We start from the raw sequence: 21,369 nt of genomic DNA, 5'->3' as shown, positions 1-21,369 counted from the left end.
AATAGATTTTTTTTTTATTCGCCTGAAATGGAACAATTTATGGAACCTTTAGACAAAATATAATAAATAAATACATAAAAAAGTTTGTATTTTTTTTTGTATCATGTTTTATTTTGTATAGTTGATACATCAGGCTTCAGTGGCTCTCATGATATAATTTTGCTCAGACAAATATGTAATTCGATGCAATCGCTGTTATTTGTATGGCCAAAATATAAGTTCTAAATAATTCTTATAGCATGTAATGTAAATCAGTGAGATCTTTATAACAGTATAGCGAACAACTTGCATAAAATGCATATAAATACCAGTTGTTATTCTAGATACACTCATAAGTCGCATATTTGTAGCAATAGTCAACAATACATTGTATGGGTCAAAATTATTGATTTTTCTTTTATGCCAAAAATCATTAGGATATTAAATAAAGATCATGTTCATGATCATGTTAAATAAAGATATTTTGCACATTTCCTACCGTAAATATATCAAAACTTTAATTTTTATTAGTAATATGCATTGCTAAGGACTTAATTTGAACAATTTTAAAGGCAATTTTCTCAATATTTAGATTTTTTGCACCCTCAGATTCCAAATATTGTCCTATCCTAACAAACCACACATCAATGGAAAGCTTATTTATTCAGCTTTCAGATTATGTATAAATCTCAGGTTCAAAAAATGTACCCTTATGACTGGTTTTGTCATCCAGGGTCAATTATATGGTCAAATCTTCTTACTAACTAAGCCAATACAGTTGTATAATTTATACAGTTTGCTTTAAAATATTATTTGAAAACATAAAGAGAAGCAATCATAAATGAAAAGGATTCACCATTTTATTATGCTTAAACTTACATGAGAATTACAAGTTTTATAATACTGAATAACTGGACAGCAACATATTCTTACACAGGGACCTTTTCCTTTCTACTTGGATTGACTTGATTTCGAAACATTTTATGTCCAGTTCCTGGTTCTACTGTTAATTGATAAATGAGGTAACTCATGGGTCATGTTTCATGGGTTGGATACAAGACTGTCAGTGAAAGGCTTCAGAGCTGTATCTGTAGAAGTTGTCCACACTGTCTATTCTGAAATGATGCATGGTTCAGTCACTCTCTCTGTGTTTCTCTCAGGTCAGGTTGATGCAGTCCATTGGTCTGTTCATGGGCAGTGTGATCTGCAGTTCTTCTCTCTCCACAATGAATTTGGCATTCCCCTCCTGTTTGTGCACTGGGTGAGGCAGGTGAAGCCCCAATTTACTGAAACAAACAAGATGCTCAGATATTTACACATGTAGTCAATACTAGATCTAAAATATTTTCCTAATAGTTTACTTACTACTTTGGAGTTCTGAGATCAAGAAATGTCTCTCTCACATCCAGCACCAAATCAGATGCTTTTGTATCTGGCAGTTTAACTCTTACCTTGCATGAGATAAAAAAGAGATTTTGTGAGATTCATTTGACAATACAACTTTTAAAATGAAGATCAGCTCAGTCATTTGAGGACAGTCAAATGCTTTTATTACAATCAGCCTTTGCCATCTGTTTTTTTTTTAATGCACCATCAAAGCCAACTCTATCTCTTTCAGGGAGGAGAAAGGATGTTTCAAACCCCAGCCATTTTTTTCCTTCCTTTTAATCTCATTACTGAATTTTAAGCTTTAGATCTTTGAAACTTTAAATTAGTTAGGAATTTATAGTGTGGAAATCCAAAATACTTAGATTTGGGATTACAACTTCTTCAATATTTCTTAACAGTTGTGCTACTCACTGTGCATTTAAGTGAACAGTAACTCTTCAGAAAGTTCCATGAAATTCTTAAGCAAATAGTTCACTCAAAAATGAAAATTTGCTGAAAATTTACTTACCCTCCGGCCAGCCAAGATATAGATGAGTGTGTTTCTTCATCAGAACAGATTTTGGGAAATTTAGCATTACATCACTTCCACACCAATAGATCCTCTGCAGTGAATGGGTGCTGTCATAATGAGAATCCAAACAGCTGATAAAAACATCATAATATTCTACAAGTAATCCACATGACTCCAGTCCATCAATTAATGTCTTGTGAAGTGAAAAGCGTTGTGGTTGGGAGAAATAAATTCCAACATTAAGAAGTTTCACTTTAAACCATCGCTTCTGGCCAAAATACGAGTCATATAATTATAAATATTAATAATACATAAATAATAAATATATATAATTTATTTATTATTATTATTTAGTCATTTAGCAGACTTACAAATGAGGACAACAGAAGCAATCAATTGTAGTCCGAAAACAGATCCAAAACTAAAAGCTAAAACGTTATAAATACTATATATACACATTTAAAAAAATAATAAAGAAATTAAATAAAAATGACAAATGCATACAACAAAATATCAAAACTTAACATTTAAATGAAAACAAAAAATAAAGCTAAAAACAATTCAAAATATTAAAGAACGAAAGGTATGAGTATAATAATGATTCTAACATAACACTAAGCAAAAAAAAAAATAAAAAAAAAAAAATATATATATATAGACGAAAGCAACAGTTTAAAGTTAAAAATGTCTTAATGATGGATTTGTTTTATTACAAACACACAGCTTTTCACTTGGCAAGACATTAATTGATCAACGGAAGCTGTATGGATTACTTGTGGATTATTGTGATGTTTTTACCAGCTGTTTGGACTCTCATTCTGACGGCACCCATTCACTGCAGAGGATCCAATGGTGAGCAAGTGGTGTAATGCTAAATTTGTCCAAATCTGTTCCAATAAAGAAACTCATCTTGGATGGCTTGAGGGTGAGGTAATTTATTCTTTGAAGTAAATGTAACTTTGCTAACACTTTATATAATAACCCAAATAAACATGCTATAATATTTGCTGAATGTTGTATTAATGTTTAAGATTTAATGAGTTAATAATAAGGAGTACCAGCATGCTGTCACAACACATGGATGAGGGGTCCTTTCTGCTAAAGCCAAGAAACAAATCTTCAGTCCCAACAGACTGTTTCAGCACAATCTCGTACCTAAACAAACAAAAACACACAGTGAGAGGCCAGCTTACTTACAGCTCATATGTGATTCTGTCATGCATGTATTTTGTTTTACTCTGGCTGTGGCCGTGGGTCAGTGAGGTCATTAAAATGTGCTCCCTCAGTCACTTCATCCTCATCCCAGATGTTTTTGCTGTTCTTCTTCACATAGGCAGTGCTACCTAAAGAGAAGAGAGAGTTAAAAAGGAAATAGAAGGATGCTTTAATGTTCTCAAAAGTGAACCCATAAATAGGAGCATGACCAACAGCAAAACATGTGACAATTTTTAACAATTTCAAAATATGTAAATTATTTATAATGTAAATAAAATAAAACATATGAAATCTGTTCAATATTTTTATTATTCTACATATGTTTACAAAACTTTTAAATATGTATAATAAAATCAATTGATCTCTCTTTATAATATATTTATATATTACACATTATTGCATTTCATAATTCTATGCTATCTAAATACAGTATACCCTCTTTGTTGTTTTTTCCCGAAGGTGCATCAGGAGAGCCGATATGTCCTGGGCCCATCCTCGCCATGGGCTTCACTTGCTAAACAAAAAAGGATAATAATTTAGCGACTTAAGTTACATCTTTAGCAAAAGCTTTACAATCGACCATGTAAAACAGCGTTTGTTAGAGGCTCAAACCTGGAGATCTTCTTGCTCATCTTCATGGTTTGGGGAGAGCAGAGCAGACAGCGCCTGGAGGTCGTGCTCGGACGCGAGACCCTCCATCTCTGTTCTTCTGGACTGGAAGGTGAAGGTGAGTTTTATATTTACTTTCTTTGTACTTTGTTTGTAAGGCGTCACTATGCTGCTCTTCCGGGTAATTAGTTTAGCGTTTCCATGGTGACTGCACGCGGCGTTTTCTTGGCGTAACATGACGTAAAACTTACAAAAAACACTATCGATGCAAATAAGTTATCAATTGCGAATTTACAGCTTAGTGCTTACAGTGAAGTCTCAACTGAGATCGTTGTATTTTCAAACATTTTTTTTTATTGTATTTTTACGTTTTTTTATGTATTGCACATAGAGAATAAAGTATCATATATATATATATTTTTTTATAACCTACATTTGTTTTTTATTTCTCTTTCAAAATCAATTATACAGAAATACTTAACTTCAAACATAACACACACACACACACACACACAAAGGGGATACATATAACAAATATACATCATATAAGGTAAAGCATTACATTTTACAAATAACATGTTTTAGCATGAGAGATGTTTTTATACATTTCTTGTTTATAAAGTATCATATAATTAAAGACAAATTTTAGAACTTTTCTCTAAGTATCAGACAGCAGATGGCAGACATACATTGCACATAAAGAAAAGAATAGGTAAAACATGTATTCTGTAGTTTTCTGATTTAGTACAGCTTTCTAGAGTGAGCAAACTGACCATGTTTTTGTAAACCTGCTAAAAAAAACAATAGAAGCCCAATAGAAACCATCACAGAAATTCCAATGGCTTCCATTAAGATACCATTATAAACCATTAGCTTTTCCCAGTAAAACCATTACAAAATTCCTTTTTGTAATGTGTTTTTGGGCATTTTTTCCAATAGGATTTAACATCCAACCAATGGAATCCATCACATACCAGTCGACACCATTATAGTTTCCATTAAAACCAATACAATTCCCATTATATCCATTAAATCCATTACATTTTCTATTGTGATTTGGGCAGGGTTCTATTGTTTTTTTCAGCAGGGTTATGAATATACCTATAAACAACGTGAAAGTTATACCTTTAAGAAGTCAGTTTTCCTGCACCTGTCTGTTTATACAGCTAAATCCAACCACTAGAGGGTGGAGTTGGTTTATTTGATTGCAGGCCTACTGGAATAAAGTTGAGACTTTATTTGTGATCATGCAGTGGAAATGTACAGATGGTGCTGGATTAATGCTTCTTATGAATGTCAAGGAAAATAAATCATTTATTTGTTTAGAGTCATCACTTTAAAATATTACTTTAAATTATTTGAGTTTTTATATGCCACTTAAATAATGAAATCAACATTTATTAGTTTGAAGTCAGTGGTCTTCTCAAAGCATGCTGCCATGTTAGCTTTAGATAAAGAGTTGATGACCGAATCTTTATATCAAGTCACTTGACCTGAGTATTTGCAGAGACCCACCTTCCCATATTCTTCTGAGAAATTAGGGTAACTCACTCATTGCCCCTATCCACAAATCTCCAGGAAACTAATCAAACTATCAAAACATAACTTAACTAATTCTAAGATTATTTTAAAGGGTCATGACATGGAATTTTATTTAAATTATTGTAATATGTTCCTTGAGTTTTACTTATAAAGTTTTTTGCGCGCACACACACACACACACACACACACATACATATGTGGGAAAATGATTATTCTTAACCCTCAATCTGACCCTCTGTCTAAAATGACCTGTTTTTAAGGGGTGGGTCCATGAAGGCTTGTCAAACCATAAGTAAATGATTTCTTAATGCTTTGCCTGGAAATGACCATTTTATTTTGATTATGTTGTCAGAACACTGAGTCAAAATAAAATGGTAATTTCCAGACAAAGCATTAAGAAATCATTTACTTATGGTTTGTGATGCAGCTGCATTCAGATCTAGTACCGCTTCATCTTTCAATAAATGTTTATTGTGAACTCTTCATGGCACTGTGCCTCGTTTACAAAACAAAATGCTCTGAACAATCCTCGGATATGATCCGGGATGCCATTAAAAATAAATTATTCATGCGTTCCTTACGCTGGGATCCTTCTGTAACCAAACGTGTCAAAACGAACATTCTTTCATTCCATTTGTCCTAATGACGACAGACTCAAGCTGGGCAGTGTATACTGTATTCCGTGTAGACAAGATAGCGGCAGTGATTGTAATTTCTATTAATCAAGTGTCAACCATTATGCAACTGAACGCCAGTGGGCGGGGCCTATGGTGAGAAGATGACTATTCGTCTCTGTCTTACTCTGGAGGCAACGTTTATGCTCCTGTGACATCACCTTGCACCTTGGATCCAAACGACCGGTGTTCTGAGGGTTATTACATTAATGCTTTTTTATTGATGATGAGGGCATTTTAAGTTATGAACCTTTCAGGATGTATTAAGCATACAATGACCTTTTCGACATCAAAAGATCAAGGGAAATTTGGTTTTTCATGTCATGACCCCTTTAAGAAAGGTCATTTTTATTAAAGAAATCCCCATCCCCATTTTGAGATGTGTGAGTGCCATGTCTATTAGCCCGCATCAGTCAGGGAAACTGATTGTGTGTGTGTGTGTATGTCTGTAAGCATGTGTGGAAGTCATTGTCACAGCTGAATTTGTTGCCTGCAGCAGTTATAAGGAGATCTGTCAAGCTAGTTATCAGTATTCCATTCATGTACTTTCTTTCTCCAGTTCCATATCCTTCTCTCTCTGCGGTATTCTTTCTTTATGGTCATAGATCTCTTTCTGTTTCCCATATTTTTCACAAAAATATTATTCAGAGACTCTCTCGTCTTTCCCCAGTCCCTCAGTCTTCTTACATGTACACTCTGTAGAGAACCCTTCACTGTCTACATCGAGAACTGATCTGAATTTCAGTGGAAATCCATTTAAGTCTGAATTGTGTAGGCTATCTAAATTTTCAAACAGATGTATTTGAATTTGTGTGCAACCATATTGGAGATTTTCGATCTGTTGAAGCTGTTGTGTTTGAGGTTGCTTAAAGCAGATTTCTGTACGTACTGAGTCTGTATTGGAGTACAAATCTGTTTAATTGAGTCTGAATTCAAATGCAAGACCATTAAAGCTTGAATTCAGAACAAATCTGTTTATGTAATTATGAATTAAGAACAAACCTGTGTGTGTGAGTCTACACTGAGAACAAATCCATGTAAGTGAGTCTGATTTGAAAACAAATCTACTTAAGCGAGTCTAAACTGAGAACAAATCTATGTAGGTGACTGTCAATTGAGAACAAATCTATGTAGGCGAGTCTGAATTTAGAACAAATCTGCGTAGGCCAGGCTGAATTGAGAACAAATAGTCGTAGGCAAGCTTGAATTGAAAACAAAAGTCTTTTTAAATTAGTCGGAATTTGATTATGCCATATTTAAGACAGTCTAAATTTTGGTCTGTTAACATGTTTTTGTGATTCTGAGATTGAGATTATTTAAATATGAAGGAGGAGGAGGAGCACAAAGAACAAAAATTCACATAGAACAAAAAACATGAGAGTATCATCTAATAGAAAAGGCTGTTATCATTGTGCAGAAACAGAGGTTACAAGAACCATGCTGGAGCGTCTCATATGTGTGTTCTGGCTGAAATTCTCTTCATACCATTCCACTGATTTGATCTGATGTCAGAAATATGGCCGAAGCTTTTCCCAGCTTATCCACAAAGGAGCTGGCAGTCAGCATTGATGCCAGACAGCGCCAGAACCCATGCAAGAGCTGATTTTGTTATCTAATTAACAAATTACCAAGAATAATGCTGTGTCATAACCCGGTGCTATTGAAAGCTATGTGTTTAGATGTTCATTTCTGGAATTAGGGAAGTAATTGAGTTGATCCAGCTGCCGCTACCACCTGTGTGTGTCAGGGTTTGTTTTTGTGTGAGCATGTGGGAGATTACCCAGAGATTTTGGATTTTTTCTGACTACAGTCACACAGGGAACATGAGGATTTTAGATGACTTACAATTTTATCTCCCATTGTTCACTGTAATGCCATGAAGTCAGAAAACCCATGACTGGATGGTACTAAAGGATTACCAATTCCATGTCCCGTATTTGGATTGGCATGAGCTGGCTGCAGCTGTTTGCACAGACTCATAGCTTTGTATATTCATATGAAACTGCCAAGGTGGGAAAGTTCTCACATCTTTATGACTACATTGCACATTTGGGTGAGTTTCAGCAAAATGTACCTGTACAAGGCAGCTTGCAGCAACATTCACGTCCCTAGGCAGAGAAGTGCTCAGCGTTCTGAGAGAACTCCGGGCCGCTTCCTCCAGAGACAAGAGACAGGATTGAGCTCAAACCACACAGCAGGTTGTCCCCACTGGGAAGGCAGATCCAACTCTGCCCTGGAGCTGCAGCAGCTGGGGCATTTCATGCAGATCCATGGATGCTCTTTGCTGGACTTTGCTGGAATGATCTACAGGTGCATATTACTAGTTTTTAACACAGTAAGCATTTTATATGACATTTGGACAACCTTACTGTGGTATAACTGCATGGCTTGTGAGAAAGTGCCAAAATTCACTGCAAACAAATGAACAAGTGGAAACTTGCTGATTTTATTATACGAGCAACATATTTATCCTTAGCATGTTCTCTGCAAAATGTCACTTTTAAATAATATTTTGGAATCCATTACAAATAATGTCTAGAGTCTGTTTAAGCGAGGCAGAAATTTATGTACTGGATATTTTGAATTTACACTACCATTCAGAAGTTTGGGGTCAGTAATATTTTTAAATGTTTTTGAAAAATGTCTCTTATGTCCACCAAGGATGCATTTATTTTATTAAAAATGCAGTAATATTGTAAAATATTATTACAATTTAAGAAATTACAGTTCTGTTTGAATATACTTCATTTGAATAATTTTGATATTAATGTAATTTTAAAACATATTTTTTTCAGCATGCAATATTCCAGTCTTACATGATCCTTAAGAAATCTTTCTAATTTGCTGATTTGGTGCTCAAGAAACATTTCATATTATTATCAGTTTTCAAAATCATAGTGTGCTGATTAATACTTTTGTTTAAATCAAATGAATTTTTCCCATATTCTATAGAAAGTTTAATACCTCACTGGATGCTTCAATTTACGTATTAATTAATTTCTTAAACCAACCCTAAACTTTTGAAAGGTAATGTATTTCCTGAAACCGGTTCTGAATTTATTCATTTCAGCTGTTGTTTATACATTTCCTATAACTTTGTACACTGATATGAATTTAAAAAGTAAGTGCAGTAAAATTATTTCATTGGCTTATTAGATCTGAAAAATGAACTTTTTTCACCTTAAAAATATCTCCTTCAAGGGAAACAAATGAAAGCCACGATGACCTATTTACTTCAAGGAATAGCTTACACAAAAATGAAAATTCTGTCATAATTTACTTACCTTCATGTTGTTCTAAACATGTATGGATTTCTTACTTCTGCAGAACCCAAGAGAAGATGTTTTTAAGCAACTTTGGGATTAGAGCTTTAGAGCTTTTTTCCATATTTTTTGTATCCCACAGAAAAAAGTCATACAGTTTTAGAGCAACATGAGAGAGAAATGATGGTGAAATTTTCATTTTTGAGTGAACTACCCCTTTAAAGAAAAGTAAATAGGTAAATTGGTTTGTAGTTGTACAAAAGTGCACGAGTGTTTAGTTTAAACAGCTATTCAAATTATCCAAAAGAATACTTTAGTACAGAAGTAGAATTCGATTACTCAAGTACATCCCTGATTTAATGAACGGCCCTTTCAACATTGCTTCATTTTGGAGTCATGTTTTTTAACTGTTATCAGCTGCGGTTTGTAATATTAATTTACTTGCACACTTATTCATCACGCAAAATAAATTGCATGACCCATAACGGCTTACACAAGTACATTAGCAAATTAAATAAGCCATGGATTCAGTATCTGTTTGAATAAATGAAGCAGTTGGGATTTACAGTAATAGAGTTCACAAAGCAGGAAAAACCAGGCCAAAGTGTTTAACTGAGATTCAAAATATGTCAAACAGATTTTCAAAATCATGTTTGCTGCTTTTCAATTACATTCTTGACATGTTTATTGTATATGTAGACACTTTGCATTTTTAGAGCATGTCTTTTGGAATGAAAAGACAAGAACCTATACTGTATAATCAGTGCGTGAAAGCATGTGTCAAAGATCAAAGGTTCTATTTATGAGTAGAAACATCAGTCAGTGGTGTTATTCTAGCCATCGAAGGAGGGGCTACTGCTGGGTAAAATAAAGCTATTAGCTCTGATTAGCAGCCAGCTTGATCTGCTTTGACTCACACTGTTTTTTTATGCTAATGACTAGCAATACAACTAATCCCATAGGACAGCTGGGATTATTCTGAGGGGAAAGAGAGAGAGAGATGAGGGTTAGGTACAGAGCTGTGCAGAAGGAAAAGGTCATTATGTAGACAAAATGTAAATCTGTTCTTTACATAATCCTGTCATATTTGAGGTGAAAAGCATATATTATCAATTATAGGGGTTCTGTACAACTAATTGTCATGGACAGTGACTGACAGATTCATACTGTGAGTACGTGCCATGCTGAGGCCTGTTACAGCCTATTAATAATGCGTGTCCAACAGTCCAAAATAATATTCTTTTTATGTTGTTTTTCTGCTTTTTTACTTTAAAGGCATAGTGCACCCAAGAATGAAAATTCAGTCATCATTTTTGCACCTTCAAATTGTTCCAAACCAGTATGCATTTCTTCTGTTGAACAAAAAAGAAGATCTGAACAGCTGATGGTCCCCATTGACTTCCATAGTATTGTTTCCCCCATATTATGGAAAACAAAGTTGATGGAAAACAACTTGATGCTGAGTAAATTATGATAGAATTTTCATTTTTGGGTGAACTATCCCTTTAATGCATGATAGCAAGTTAGCCTTCCTGAATTAAGTCTAATATTCATAATTAATTATTAGTCAAATGTCATTATAATTACGTTTTTTAATTATTAAGTTTTTCATGGTAACTCATTCCAGTATATCACACTGATATAAAAATTTTTTAATTTTTAACAACCATTTACTGTTACAAATTGCATTTTTAAAATGCATTCATTCTAATTCAAATCTTCAAAACTGTGTCCCATCAGAATGACTTTGAAACTGATATTTAAACTTTTTTAAAAAAACTTGAAATTGACTAGAAACAAAATAGTAAAAATAGCTTAAACTAACATTGACAGTAGCAAATTTACTTTTTAATATGAAGTCATATTCAAAATTCTAAATATGTTTGTTGTATGAATTAAATAAGTATTCTAATAATTATAATTTTTTGCAATTCTGCATGCAATGTGTCTGTATGGTTTTGCTCTTAACAAAAAAAATATGCCTTTACCTGTTGAAATGTAGTGAAATGAAGACTATAATAGGAAATAACTTTTAAAAAGCCAACAGAATTATATTTTAATATCAGCTGACTAAACTCGGTTCAGAAGGCTAAATGGTCCCCCCAGCTCCAGTGCCAATGGTTGTATCTATTTCATTTCACTATCTTCTACTGCAGCCCACATCAGATTTAATGGTCTCTTTAAATCAGTGACTTTCTCGACTGTTCTTAGTGAGGAGAAATTTACGATAATGTTATCTGGATAAACTAAGACGTTTAAAATGAGGGAGCGATGTCCTCAGAGGGCTCTTGCAAAACCATGTTTGACTAAACTAATTTCCTGTTAGAGCTCTTTATTTGGACGAGAGCGTAATAAAGTGGGTGATCTCTGACTGAGTCTCATTATCAGGGGGACGTTTAGAGAGATCTTTGTCTCAGGGTGCCAGAATAGTTTTTCCATCAGGGGATGCCAAAGTGTGACAGTCTCAGATTAAGCTCTCTTAAATGACACACTTACACTCAGTTAAGACTGTCAGAGAAAGTTGGGCTGTGCAGCTGGTCCTGGAGGGCCACTGCACTGCAGAGTTTGACTCCAACACCGTCTGTTTGCTTTGAGGTCATGTGTGTACTTTGTAAAGTTGAAACATTTTAAATGCAAAACTCTCGTAAAATGTTTCAGCAAATTGGCCACTTACATTATATTTATATAGTACTTTTACTGAGTCTATTTTTGCTCTGACAGCAAAGCCACAGCAGAATCATAACAACATGCAGTACTCTTGTTAATGAACTAATTGTTTGCATGAATTACTTGATGACTCGCTGATAAGGACAGTCACTTGTTTTGTTGCTAAATCAATCACTGTTCTCAAATGAATTGTTTAAGTGAATGATTTCATTACTCACTCATAAAGGCAGTTCTTTTTACTTCTATTTTTTATATTTATGTATGTGTGTATATATATATATATATATGTGTGTATATATATATATATATATGTGTGTGTGTGTGTGTGTGTGTATATATGTATGTATATATATATGTGTGTGTGTGTGTGTGTGTGTGTGTATATACAGGTGCATCTCAAAAAATTAGAATATGTTGAAAAAGTTTATTTTTTTATTGTAACTCATTTCAAAAAGTTAAACTTTCATATATTCTAGATTCATTACATGTAAAGTAAAACATTTCAAAAGTTTTTTTTTTTTTTAATTTTGATGATTAGAGCTTACAGCTCATGAAAGTCAACAGTCCAGTATCTCAAAATATTAGAATATTTACATTTGATCTTCATTAAATGACCATCTCTACAGTATAAATTAGGGGTATCTCTTGTTCTTTGAAACCACAATAATGGGGAATATTTCTGACTTGGCAATGGTTCAAGGAGACAATCATTGACACCCTCCACAAAGAGGGTAAGTGACAGCAGGTCATTACTGAAAGGGGTGGCTGTTCACTGAGTGCTGTATCAACACTGTAAAAAAAAAAAAAGGTTGAGCCAACTTAAAATTACGGCAACCAGCTTCAGCAGATTTTTGTTTTCTCAACTTGTTGTTTTAAGTTTATACAACAAAAAGTTGAGAATCTCCTACAAAAATAAGTTGAGAGAACTCAAAAATCTGCTGAAGCTGGTTGTCTTAAAATTTTAAGTTGGCTCAACTTTTTTTTTACAGTGAAAGCATATTAAATGCAAAGTTGACCGGAATGAAGAAATTGGGTAGGAAAAGGTACGCAAGCAACAGAGATGATTGTAAGCTTGAGAATACTGTCAAGCAAAGCCTATTCAGACACTTCACGCTTCACAAGGAGTGAACTGAAGCTGGAGTCAGTGCATCAAGAGTCATCACGCTCAGACATCTTCAGGAAAAGGGCTGCCAAGCCACTTCTGAACCAGAGACAACGTCAGAAGCATCTTACCTGGGCTGTGGAGAAAAAGAACTGGGCCCGTATTCATGAAGAATTTTAGTGCTAAGAGTTGCTCCTAGTAACACAATTCTAAGAAAATTCTTTGAAATGTGGGTGTTTCCTCTTGAAATTAAAGAAAAGATCCTAGTAAAGAAAAAAATAATTCAGAAAGCATCTTAACCCTTAAAAGAGGTCTTAATGTCCAAAATTGTTAGGAGTACTGACGAGGACTTTTAAGGGGCTTAAGAGTTTCTTTAGCAGCAGAGAAAATGGACGAAACATGAAGAGGGAAAAGAAATGTGTTGCACACAATGCATGACAGTGAGTTAATAAGACGCTACACATTAGATCGTGCAGGGATCATGTTTGTGACCGATCTTATTAGAGACACGCTAACATCTCAGACACCGCGCTGAATTGCCATAGTGTAACAGACGTAGGCAAGTAAGTGCTGGTACATACAGGGAAGAGTGATATACAGAAGAAAATAACACATTAAGTACACTGCTGGACAATAACCAATCATTTGTATCCTAAATTATTTTTTAACACTTTAGAATGGGGAACACATTCACTATTAACTATGACTTTTGCCTCAATAAACTCTTCATTTACTGCTTATTAATAGCTTGTAAGGTAGTCGTTGTAGTTGTTAAGTTTAGGATTATGGGATGCAGAATGGTCATGATGAATACAGAATTAATATGTGCTTAAGTACTAATAAACAACCAATATGCAAGCTAATAATTACCTACTGTAGTTAAAAATGATAGCTGAGAAGTTGTTCATCATACTAATGTTATTTTTTATTTTTCTATATTTGACTAATTATGTGTTTTTTATGATTGGTCCATATATAATCCTACAAACGCTTGTGTATTATAGACGTTATAAAATGTAAAAACAGCCAGGTGTTAAAAGCCATGTTTTGGGAGAGCATTACCAGTGAATATTCTTTGGAATTTTCTTTGCCAGCTAGAACAGGTTTCAGGCTGGTTCTGTCCCGTTTTCTCACATATTACGTTAGGTTTCTGTCAGGTTCTAGTTTGTAATTTCTAAAAACTCAAACTTATTTTATGTGAGAGTCTGTGCTGTTGAGTCAATTCGCTTGGAGAGAAAATAAAAACATTTTCAGGTTCGATGAGGTTGAGTCTTTAATATCTGAGCGCACCAGTCAGGTTGGATCACATGGCCTTGTTTACGGGCCAGATTCAGGCTTTAACTTGATGTCTAGTTTTGATCTCCTTCACTGAACGGCATGTTTTGTTCAGTCATTGTTATAATCCCACTGCAGCACAAGGAAGTTTCGAGGAAAGCAGTAGCACACAAGTGCATTGTGGGACATTGTATGACCTGACAGGAGGCTTGTTCGCTGCTTTTAGGATAGTAAGCTCAGCTTTCACATTAATGCTGCATGTTGTGTTTCATTTGACAACCAGATGTCAGTAACATTAGTCAGTAACATCATTCAGGGGTTTAATATATGCTAAAAAAAAAATCAATATGTCCAATCAATGCTTAACTGTTCCATCACACCCTTTTTCAAGTTTTCACAGTGGACTACATGTGACACACTGCGAAATGAGAATGACATCTGCATTATAAACGTATCCAAGCGTATCACACTCACACATACACACATAGTGTTCCATCCAGATGGATTGTCTTCACTCTCACTGTTGAGCGCAGCACTGCAGTTATTTCAGTCTCATTGCAGTCTCTCTCTCTCCATCTCCCATTCTCTCTCTCCTCCCTCCTTAACGTCTCTGATTGAGTATCATTCTAACATGCTACGCTTTCATGCCTCCTCTTTCACACTCTCTCTCTCCATCTCTGTTAGCTTTTCTTTAACTTACAGCCCAGTGATCATGCCGCATCCCCCTCTCTCTCTGTCCTCTCCTCTGCCTGTCTGCTTTCGTTTACATATTTCTTCATCAAACTGACTGTTTTCAGTGCCAGCCGAACTGCATTCGCCTGTTTTTGGAAAAAGGACATTTAGATGCGGGACGCTGGGTATTTTTCACCTTACAGTTCACTCATTTGGACAGCTTTCGGAAAGGTCATCCGGTTTCGTCCTGGAGTTTCAGGAATACATCGATCATCTGGTTCACAGCCCACCAGAGTCCCGGAGTCTGTTGCATAGCTGTGCGTCTCCTGCGGTGCACTCGGACTGCTCTTATAGTCTTGGTGAGGAGCGTGGGCTGAAGAAAACCCCCTCAGACCGTCATCAGCCAGAGGAGGAACACCGTTGAGGGTCAGCTAAGATCAGTGGAGGGGAAAGCGTGACAAAAGGAGGCAAGCCAAAGAGAAGAGTGAAGGGCACAGCAGCATCGCACAGGTTAAGAAGAGCATCAAACGGCAGGATCAGCTCCTTTTGGGAAAGAGAGCAAGAGTTTTGGAAAGAGAGAGGCAGGCTTTGATTTGTAAACTAGTGACTATAAACTCCTCAGTATTTGAGAGCCAATCCAGAACTCCATCCTGATTCTCTTGGACTTCCAGGACAAGCTGTCTCGGTTTTTCCTACTCAAGTTCCTTTGCAGTTATCAGCCATGCAGGTGTCCTTCGCGTGTACGGATCATGGGTTGAAGGCCCCACGCACCAGCGAGCCAAACAAGCAGAACACCTCGAGTCCAAACACAGCCAGCGCGGCACGGGCACGGTTCCGAACGGTGGCGCTGATCGCCCGGAGCCTGGGATCCTTTACACACAGGCACCACATTTCCCTGAAAGAGTCCACCGGAAAACTCACCGGCATGAAGTACAGGTACAGAAAACTTCTGGCAACCACCGAAAACTTGATGATAATGTTGTAAAATATAAGTTCAGACACAGTTTGAGTCTATTGAGTATTCTGTTTTAACACTGATGGGTATAGTTTTGATAACTTTGTTTTGATCTTTGTTAATCTTTTCATTCTCAAAAAGACATGGAAAAGGTTTCTATGAAAATAGCGGTGCTGTGAATGAACCGATTTTACAACTCATACTAGTAAACTCTGTACTTGAAATCTTAAAGGGATAGTTCATCCAAAAAAATGAAAATTCTATTAATTTACTCACACTCATGTCGTTCCAAACTGGTATGCATTTCTTCCTTCTGTAGAAAAAAAAAACAGATATTTTGAAGAATGTTAATAACCAGCTTTGTTTCCGATTGACTTCCAGTATTTTTTGTCCATGCAATGGAGAACCGAAACTCTTTTGTTAATTAAAATATCTTTTTACATTCCGCAAAAGAAAGAAATACATGCAAGTTTGGAACGACATGAAGATGAGTAAATGATGACAGGATTTTAATTTTGGGGTGTTTAGTTCATGAAAATGTGTGTTTTTTTTTTTTTTTGAGGTGGTGGAGTGATTGATGAAGCGAAAAGTAAATTGTGATTGGCTCCATTGTGAACAGTAGATTACTTTTCTTTGTTACGCGCTCAAAATGAACAGTTTTTTTGTCTTTTGTGTGAAATAGTGAATTGGAGGAAAGGCTGGTGCAGAGAGCTGAAAACATTCTGTGTGTGTGTGTGTGTGTGTGTGTGTGAGTGTGTGTGTGTGTGTGAATTTGAGGGGGAAGTGTGAACTAATGGTTTTTGTGCTGGAAATAATTAATTGCATCTGAGACACAAGTATACCACAAGCATGCAACAGTTATGCATATCTGCTAGTTTCCATAACGACAGAGAACTGGCTGTTTGCCTGTGCGTTAATCTAATTGGACACATTAGCTGTCGGACAGGGGTCATAATTGGGCGGTAGGGTAAACCTGAACACCCTTGGCTGACGTCCAGCTTCACGCACTCATGTTTGACATTTATTACTTTTCTACTCTTTCATTGAATTAATTGTGTGATTAAAAGTGCCATATCATGAGGAAATTAGCTTGTCCTGATCTTTTGAAATAAGATTTTGCTGTACTATGAAAACATATGGTCACTTTCAAAACAGATATTATACATATTATAATTCCTAAATAGCTGAAGAATAAGAAGATTAAATGCAGGGAAACCTTGTGCTTGTTTCTGGTTGGTTGTATCTCCTGCTATATCCTTTCCGAAGGATTCCAATGTTAGGAAAGTGTTGCTAAAGTTTATTTTTAACCAGATCCTTGTCAGTTTAGTCTGACCATAAGAGTTTATGTGGCAGATTTCAGCAAGGATTGTTTTGTGAACATGACACAAGGTAATGCAGGCATTGCAGAGAAGTTGTTACTGAAAGATGGAGCAACACAAACATTTGATCAGTCCTGTGCTCCATGTGCACACAGCTGTTCATTTTACATGCAAATAGTCTGTTTACATAGTCTTAAAGGGACAGCAGTAAAAAAAACCAGCCTGTTTAATTTTATGTAAAGGTGGAAAAATGGTTATATGTTTTGTGTTTTTGAGAAAAGGTGAGAAAATAGCCATGCAAAATATTGACATTACAATAATGATTTTGGTGCAACATTATTTGCATCATATTATATATATAATTTCTCTCTCTCTTACACACACATGCACATGTGTGTGTGTGTGTGTGTGTGTGTGTGTGCGTGTGTGTTTGCTAACATTATCAGATATATGCACTTGCACCTTTTTAAAAAAATAATGTGAATATAAGCATGTTAGAGAAAAGGCTGAGGAGACAATTGAATTTATAACATTATTTTGACTTATTGAAGTCATAATCAAATCACGTGGCAAAAGAAGACATTTTAAACCATTCGAGGCTTGCAGGGCACAACTTCTTGCAGCCTTATAGGCTGTTTTCACGGGGCAAAGTTAACCATGAGTAATGGCCCTCTATTTATCTGTACATGTCGGATGTCCTGGAGAACAAATATCTGTCTCTGTGGTTTAATCATCTGTCACTCACTGTGATTTAATCTTTAGAAATAGCAATTGCTCTGACAGCGTAGAACCTCGGGTCTTTTTGTAAACATTACATTTTTGTAGAAGAAGTGCTGCTTATATTTTAACATCTTTCTGTTGCACCAGAGTGTGCGCCTTTGATTAAGAGTCTGTGTTTGTTGTCAGTGGTCAGAGTAAATGTAATTGAATAAATGTGTGACATGGAAGTAAATGTTGCTGTTTCATCTCTGGATTTGTTCTGATCGGGGTCCAAATTTAACTTTCTACTGCATGTGCTAATGGCAAGTATTAAGAAAATGTGCAGGCGATAAATATGTCTTACTCTATTTTGCATAATTTACTTATTTTACTTTTTCCATTTTATGGAGAAATGATTATGAGAAATCATATACAGAATAATTTTGTTCCTCATTTTATTCGGGTTCAGACTTTATTTGGGTTGCATACCATATAGGAACTAAATGAAATATAAAATTATAAAAAAATTATAATAATATAATAATTTTTATTTGAATCAAAAGTTATATATTATATTATATTATATTATATTATATCATTTGTGTCTTGAGCATTAATTTTGGATCCTGCTTCTGCTTAACCTAATCATAACCCTGTCAACAAATCTGAGCTGTAAGGCTTTTTTTCTGTGTTCTCTGTCTCTTTCTGTCTCACTTGCTTTCTGACTTTATAAATGACAAGAAGGATTAAGATACATTTTAAAAACTTTTGATGTCCAAAGATTGGTTAAGTCCATATCTTAGTGTGTTGAAGGGATTAAGTATCAGCAGTGTGTGTGTGTGTGTGTGTGTGTGTGTGTGTGTATTTGTATCTTGCTCTTGCATTTGCTCAGTTAATAAAAGTGGAATTTTGCCTGGTATTTCTGAATTCCCAGCACTAAAACAAACAGTTGCAGTGTTTCATGGTTCACTGGCTGGCGCTGCAGTCCAGATGGGCAGTCGTGCTGTGTGTGTATGTGTGTGTGTGTGTGTGTGTGTGTGTGTGTGTGCACGCATTTGTCCTTGTCATTGTATTTGTGTGTGGGCTTCTGTTGTCTTGGCCATTGGCCTATTAGAAATCAATCACAGTAAGTGTTAGTTTTATTTGGCTTGTAAGCATTTTTCTTCACACCATAATTGCTAATGTGTGTTTTTGTGTGTGAGTGGAACACAGCAGCTGTGTTCCAGAATCTTCTGAAGCACAGAATAAGGAGACCTCATAGACACCCAAAAGGGCACAACAGTCATATCTCACTTTTTCATTTTCAGGGGTTTGTTGGGAGAGACATTTGTGATGATGGATTATTAGCCAGGTTTTCAGATACAGTATATTTACCTGTGCGAGGTGTAGTCCACACACACAAATAACAATATTGCATTGTCATATACTGACTTTCATATTGTTGCACTTATTTCTTTTGCAGAATACAAAGGGTAAATATCTATCTATCTGTCTATCTATTGTTAGTTAGAAGGTAGGCAGGTGAATTAGGGCAACATTAGGGTGAGCAGATAATATTTAATTTTGAGTGAACTAACTGTCAGATGCGCTCTGGGCTGCTCAGACACTGCTGAGTGACTAAACCCGATTCTGCTGGAGAGAGAACTGACTGAGGAACATCCTGTGGTGCTTAGAAAATCCCTTCCTGCTCACTGTTACCCATCTGTTAATCATCATATTGAGTTATTAATTTGCTAATGAGGCTTAATAGTTTTGTTTCAAAACTATTTCATTTTTATTAAAATACTGCGCACATACATTCACACACACAGACAGTGGTAACATCATTCAGATCCCACCTGCACACACACACAGTAGTTAGTTATCACACTATGCAGCAGTCCCCCGACTCCTCTAAACTCGTTATCAATTCTGTTTTACGATGACTACAGTATCACTAGAAACAGTAATGAGGCCTCACGCTCACACACACTCTCACAAGTTCGTACTCCTACAACAGTATTACTGAAATGGTTAAAGCAGGTGGACTCATCCAGATTTAACGGTCATACTGATAAATATTCAAGTGCATCTCTTTTATCTGTCAGGCCCTCCAAATGCTGCATGTTGTTATCGTGGCATGTCAGAGTACTTTAGTATTTTTGATACATGGTGTTTTGGATATGGTACTGTACCATAGTACTATATAGAACCATACAATACTGTTCTAGAGTTTGGGGTCAGTATGATTTCTTTTCTTTAAAAGAGACATCGGATGCCCATTTTCCACAAGTTGGTATGATTCTTTAGGGTCTTCATAAAATGTCTGCTAAAATTCCTCAATGGTCATGTAAAACAACACCCTTTTTACCTTGTCGAAAACAGCTCTGTTCACAGCGACCCATTTCGGTGCATGTCTCTTTAAATGATAATGTGCTACTGCTCACTCCACCTCTCTCTTCTATTTTTTTGTTTCGAGAGAAAATGAAGACCCTTATGTTCCCTTTTACATAAAACTACAAATGAGACCTTGTTGTCACTACAGCTGCCTCAGTGCAGAGAAAATGACAGACAGTGAAACTTGCAACTTGCTGAGGGTGGAAATATGCTAATATGCTTGTGGGCGTGGCCTGAGCAGTATGACGTCATACTGCTCAGAAAATCAAAATGGTTTGACAGTTTAGGGTTTTTGGGGATTAAAAAAAAGAGTGAATGGATTTTTATGGGTGGTTGTGTGCACACATTGTGTTTGCATCCAATGTCCCCTTTAAAAGAAATGAACACTTTTATTCAGCAAGGACACATTAAATCGATCGGAAGTCACATTAAAGACATGTATGATGTAAAAATATTTCATAATATTACTGTTTTACTGTACTTTCTATCAAATCAGTGCAGCCATAGTGAGCATAAGATACTTCTTTCAAAAACATTTAAAAATCTTACAGACTCCTACCTTTTGAATGGTAGTGTGTTTTGAAGGTTTACTATGGTAGTTCTTGGAATACTGTAAAAACACCACAATACATGAATTTCAGTAAAAAAAAAAAATTTTGTACCATGGTACGGAGGTGGTATAACGTTTACTGCAATGTTATTTTTATAATATCATGGCACTGAAATTCATTTATCATAGTATATGGTACTCCAAGGTACTTCTAAGGTATTCTAAAAAACAAAAACCATGGTGTTAGTTATTCCCATGGTTCATGGTAAACCATGATACGATGATGTGTCTAAAATATGGTATCAACTAAGTTACCATGGTACAATGTTCAGAATAACATGTCATTTCTATGGACACATGGTGATGCCATGCTTTATAACTGATAGATGTGATTCTGTGTTTTTGTGTTATGTGTGTTTTGAGCATCCAGTCAAACAAGGAAAAAAACCTGTTTCTATATACGCAGTCATGCACATATACAAACAAATTAGACCTGCTTTCCTGTCAAGACCCATGTTCTTCACACCTTCTTCCTCTGTACAATGTCAGTTAAAATATACATACAGTTTCCA

At 35.6% G+C, this 21,369-nt stretch overlaps 2 protein-coding genes across 2 annotated transcripts in view; one reads left to right on the top strand and one right to left on the bottom strand.

Moving 5' to 3' along the window:
* Nucleotides 1-819: 819 nt before the first annotated feature.
* On the bottom strand, nt 820-3,903 carry LOC306881692 (dynein axonemal assembly factor 6-like). The gene is made up of 6 exons (XM_079435907.1): nt 3,707-3,903; nt 3,530-3,608; nt 3,117-3,222; nt 2,938-3,034; nt 1,345-1,430; nt 820-1,265 (listed from the first exon to the last, which is right to left on the bottom strand). Exons 1-6 carry the CDS (start codon nt 3,791-3,793, stop codon nt 1,136-1,138), a joined length of 585 nt encoding a protein of 194 aa, XP_079292033.1. The 5' UTR covers nt 3,794-3,903; the 3' UTR covers nt 820-1,135.
* Nucleotides 3,904-15,364: 11,461 nt separating this feature from the next.
* Nucleotides 15,365-21,369, top strand: part of LOC306881686 (voltage-gated potassium channel subunit beta-1-like) — a 31,473-nt gene continuing 25,468 nt past the window's right edge. The window contains exon 1 of the mRNA XM_079435888.1: nt 15,365-15,834. Within this exon, the coding sequence (XP_079292014.1) occupies nt 15,620-15,834 (215 nt within the window). The 5' untranslated portion in view covers nt 15,365-15,619. The remainder of the gene's footprint in view (nt 15,835-21,369) is intronic.

This window comes from Barbus barbus, assembly GCF_936440315.1.
Source record: "Barbus barbus genome assembly, chromosome: 15".
In the NCBI taxonomy this organism is placed as follows: Eukaryota; Metazoa; Chordata; class Actinopteri; order Cypriniformes; family Cyprinidae; genus Barbus; species Barbus barbus.
The sequence above is the reverse complement of the archived record's forward strand: the minus strand, read 5'-3'. Positions and strand labels throughout refer to the sequence as shown.

Excerpts from the sequence above, each read along its gene's own strand:
- LOC306881692 (XM_079435907.1), bottom strand. The coding sequence starts at position 3,793 with ATGGAGGGTCTCGCGTCCGAGCACGACCTCCAGGCGCTGTCTGCTCTG. Across the intron at positions 3,035-3,116 it reads GACCCACGGCCACAGCCAGA|GTACGAGATTGTGCTGAAAC; the intron begins GTAAAACAAAAT and ends TTGTTTGTTTAG. Across the intron at positions 1,431-2,937 it reads TGTGTTGTGACAGCATGCTG|GTAAGAGTTAAACTGCCAGA; the intron begins GTACTCCTTATT and ends ATCTCATGCAAG.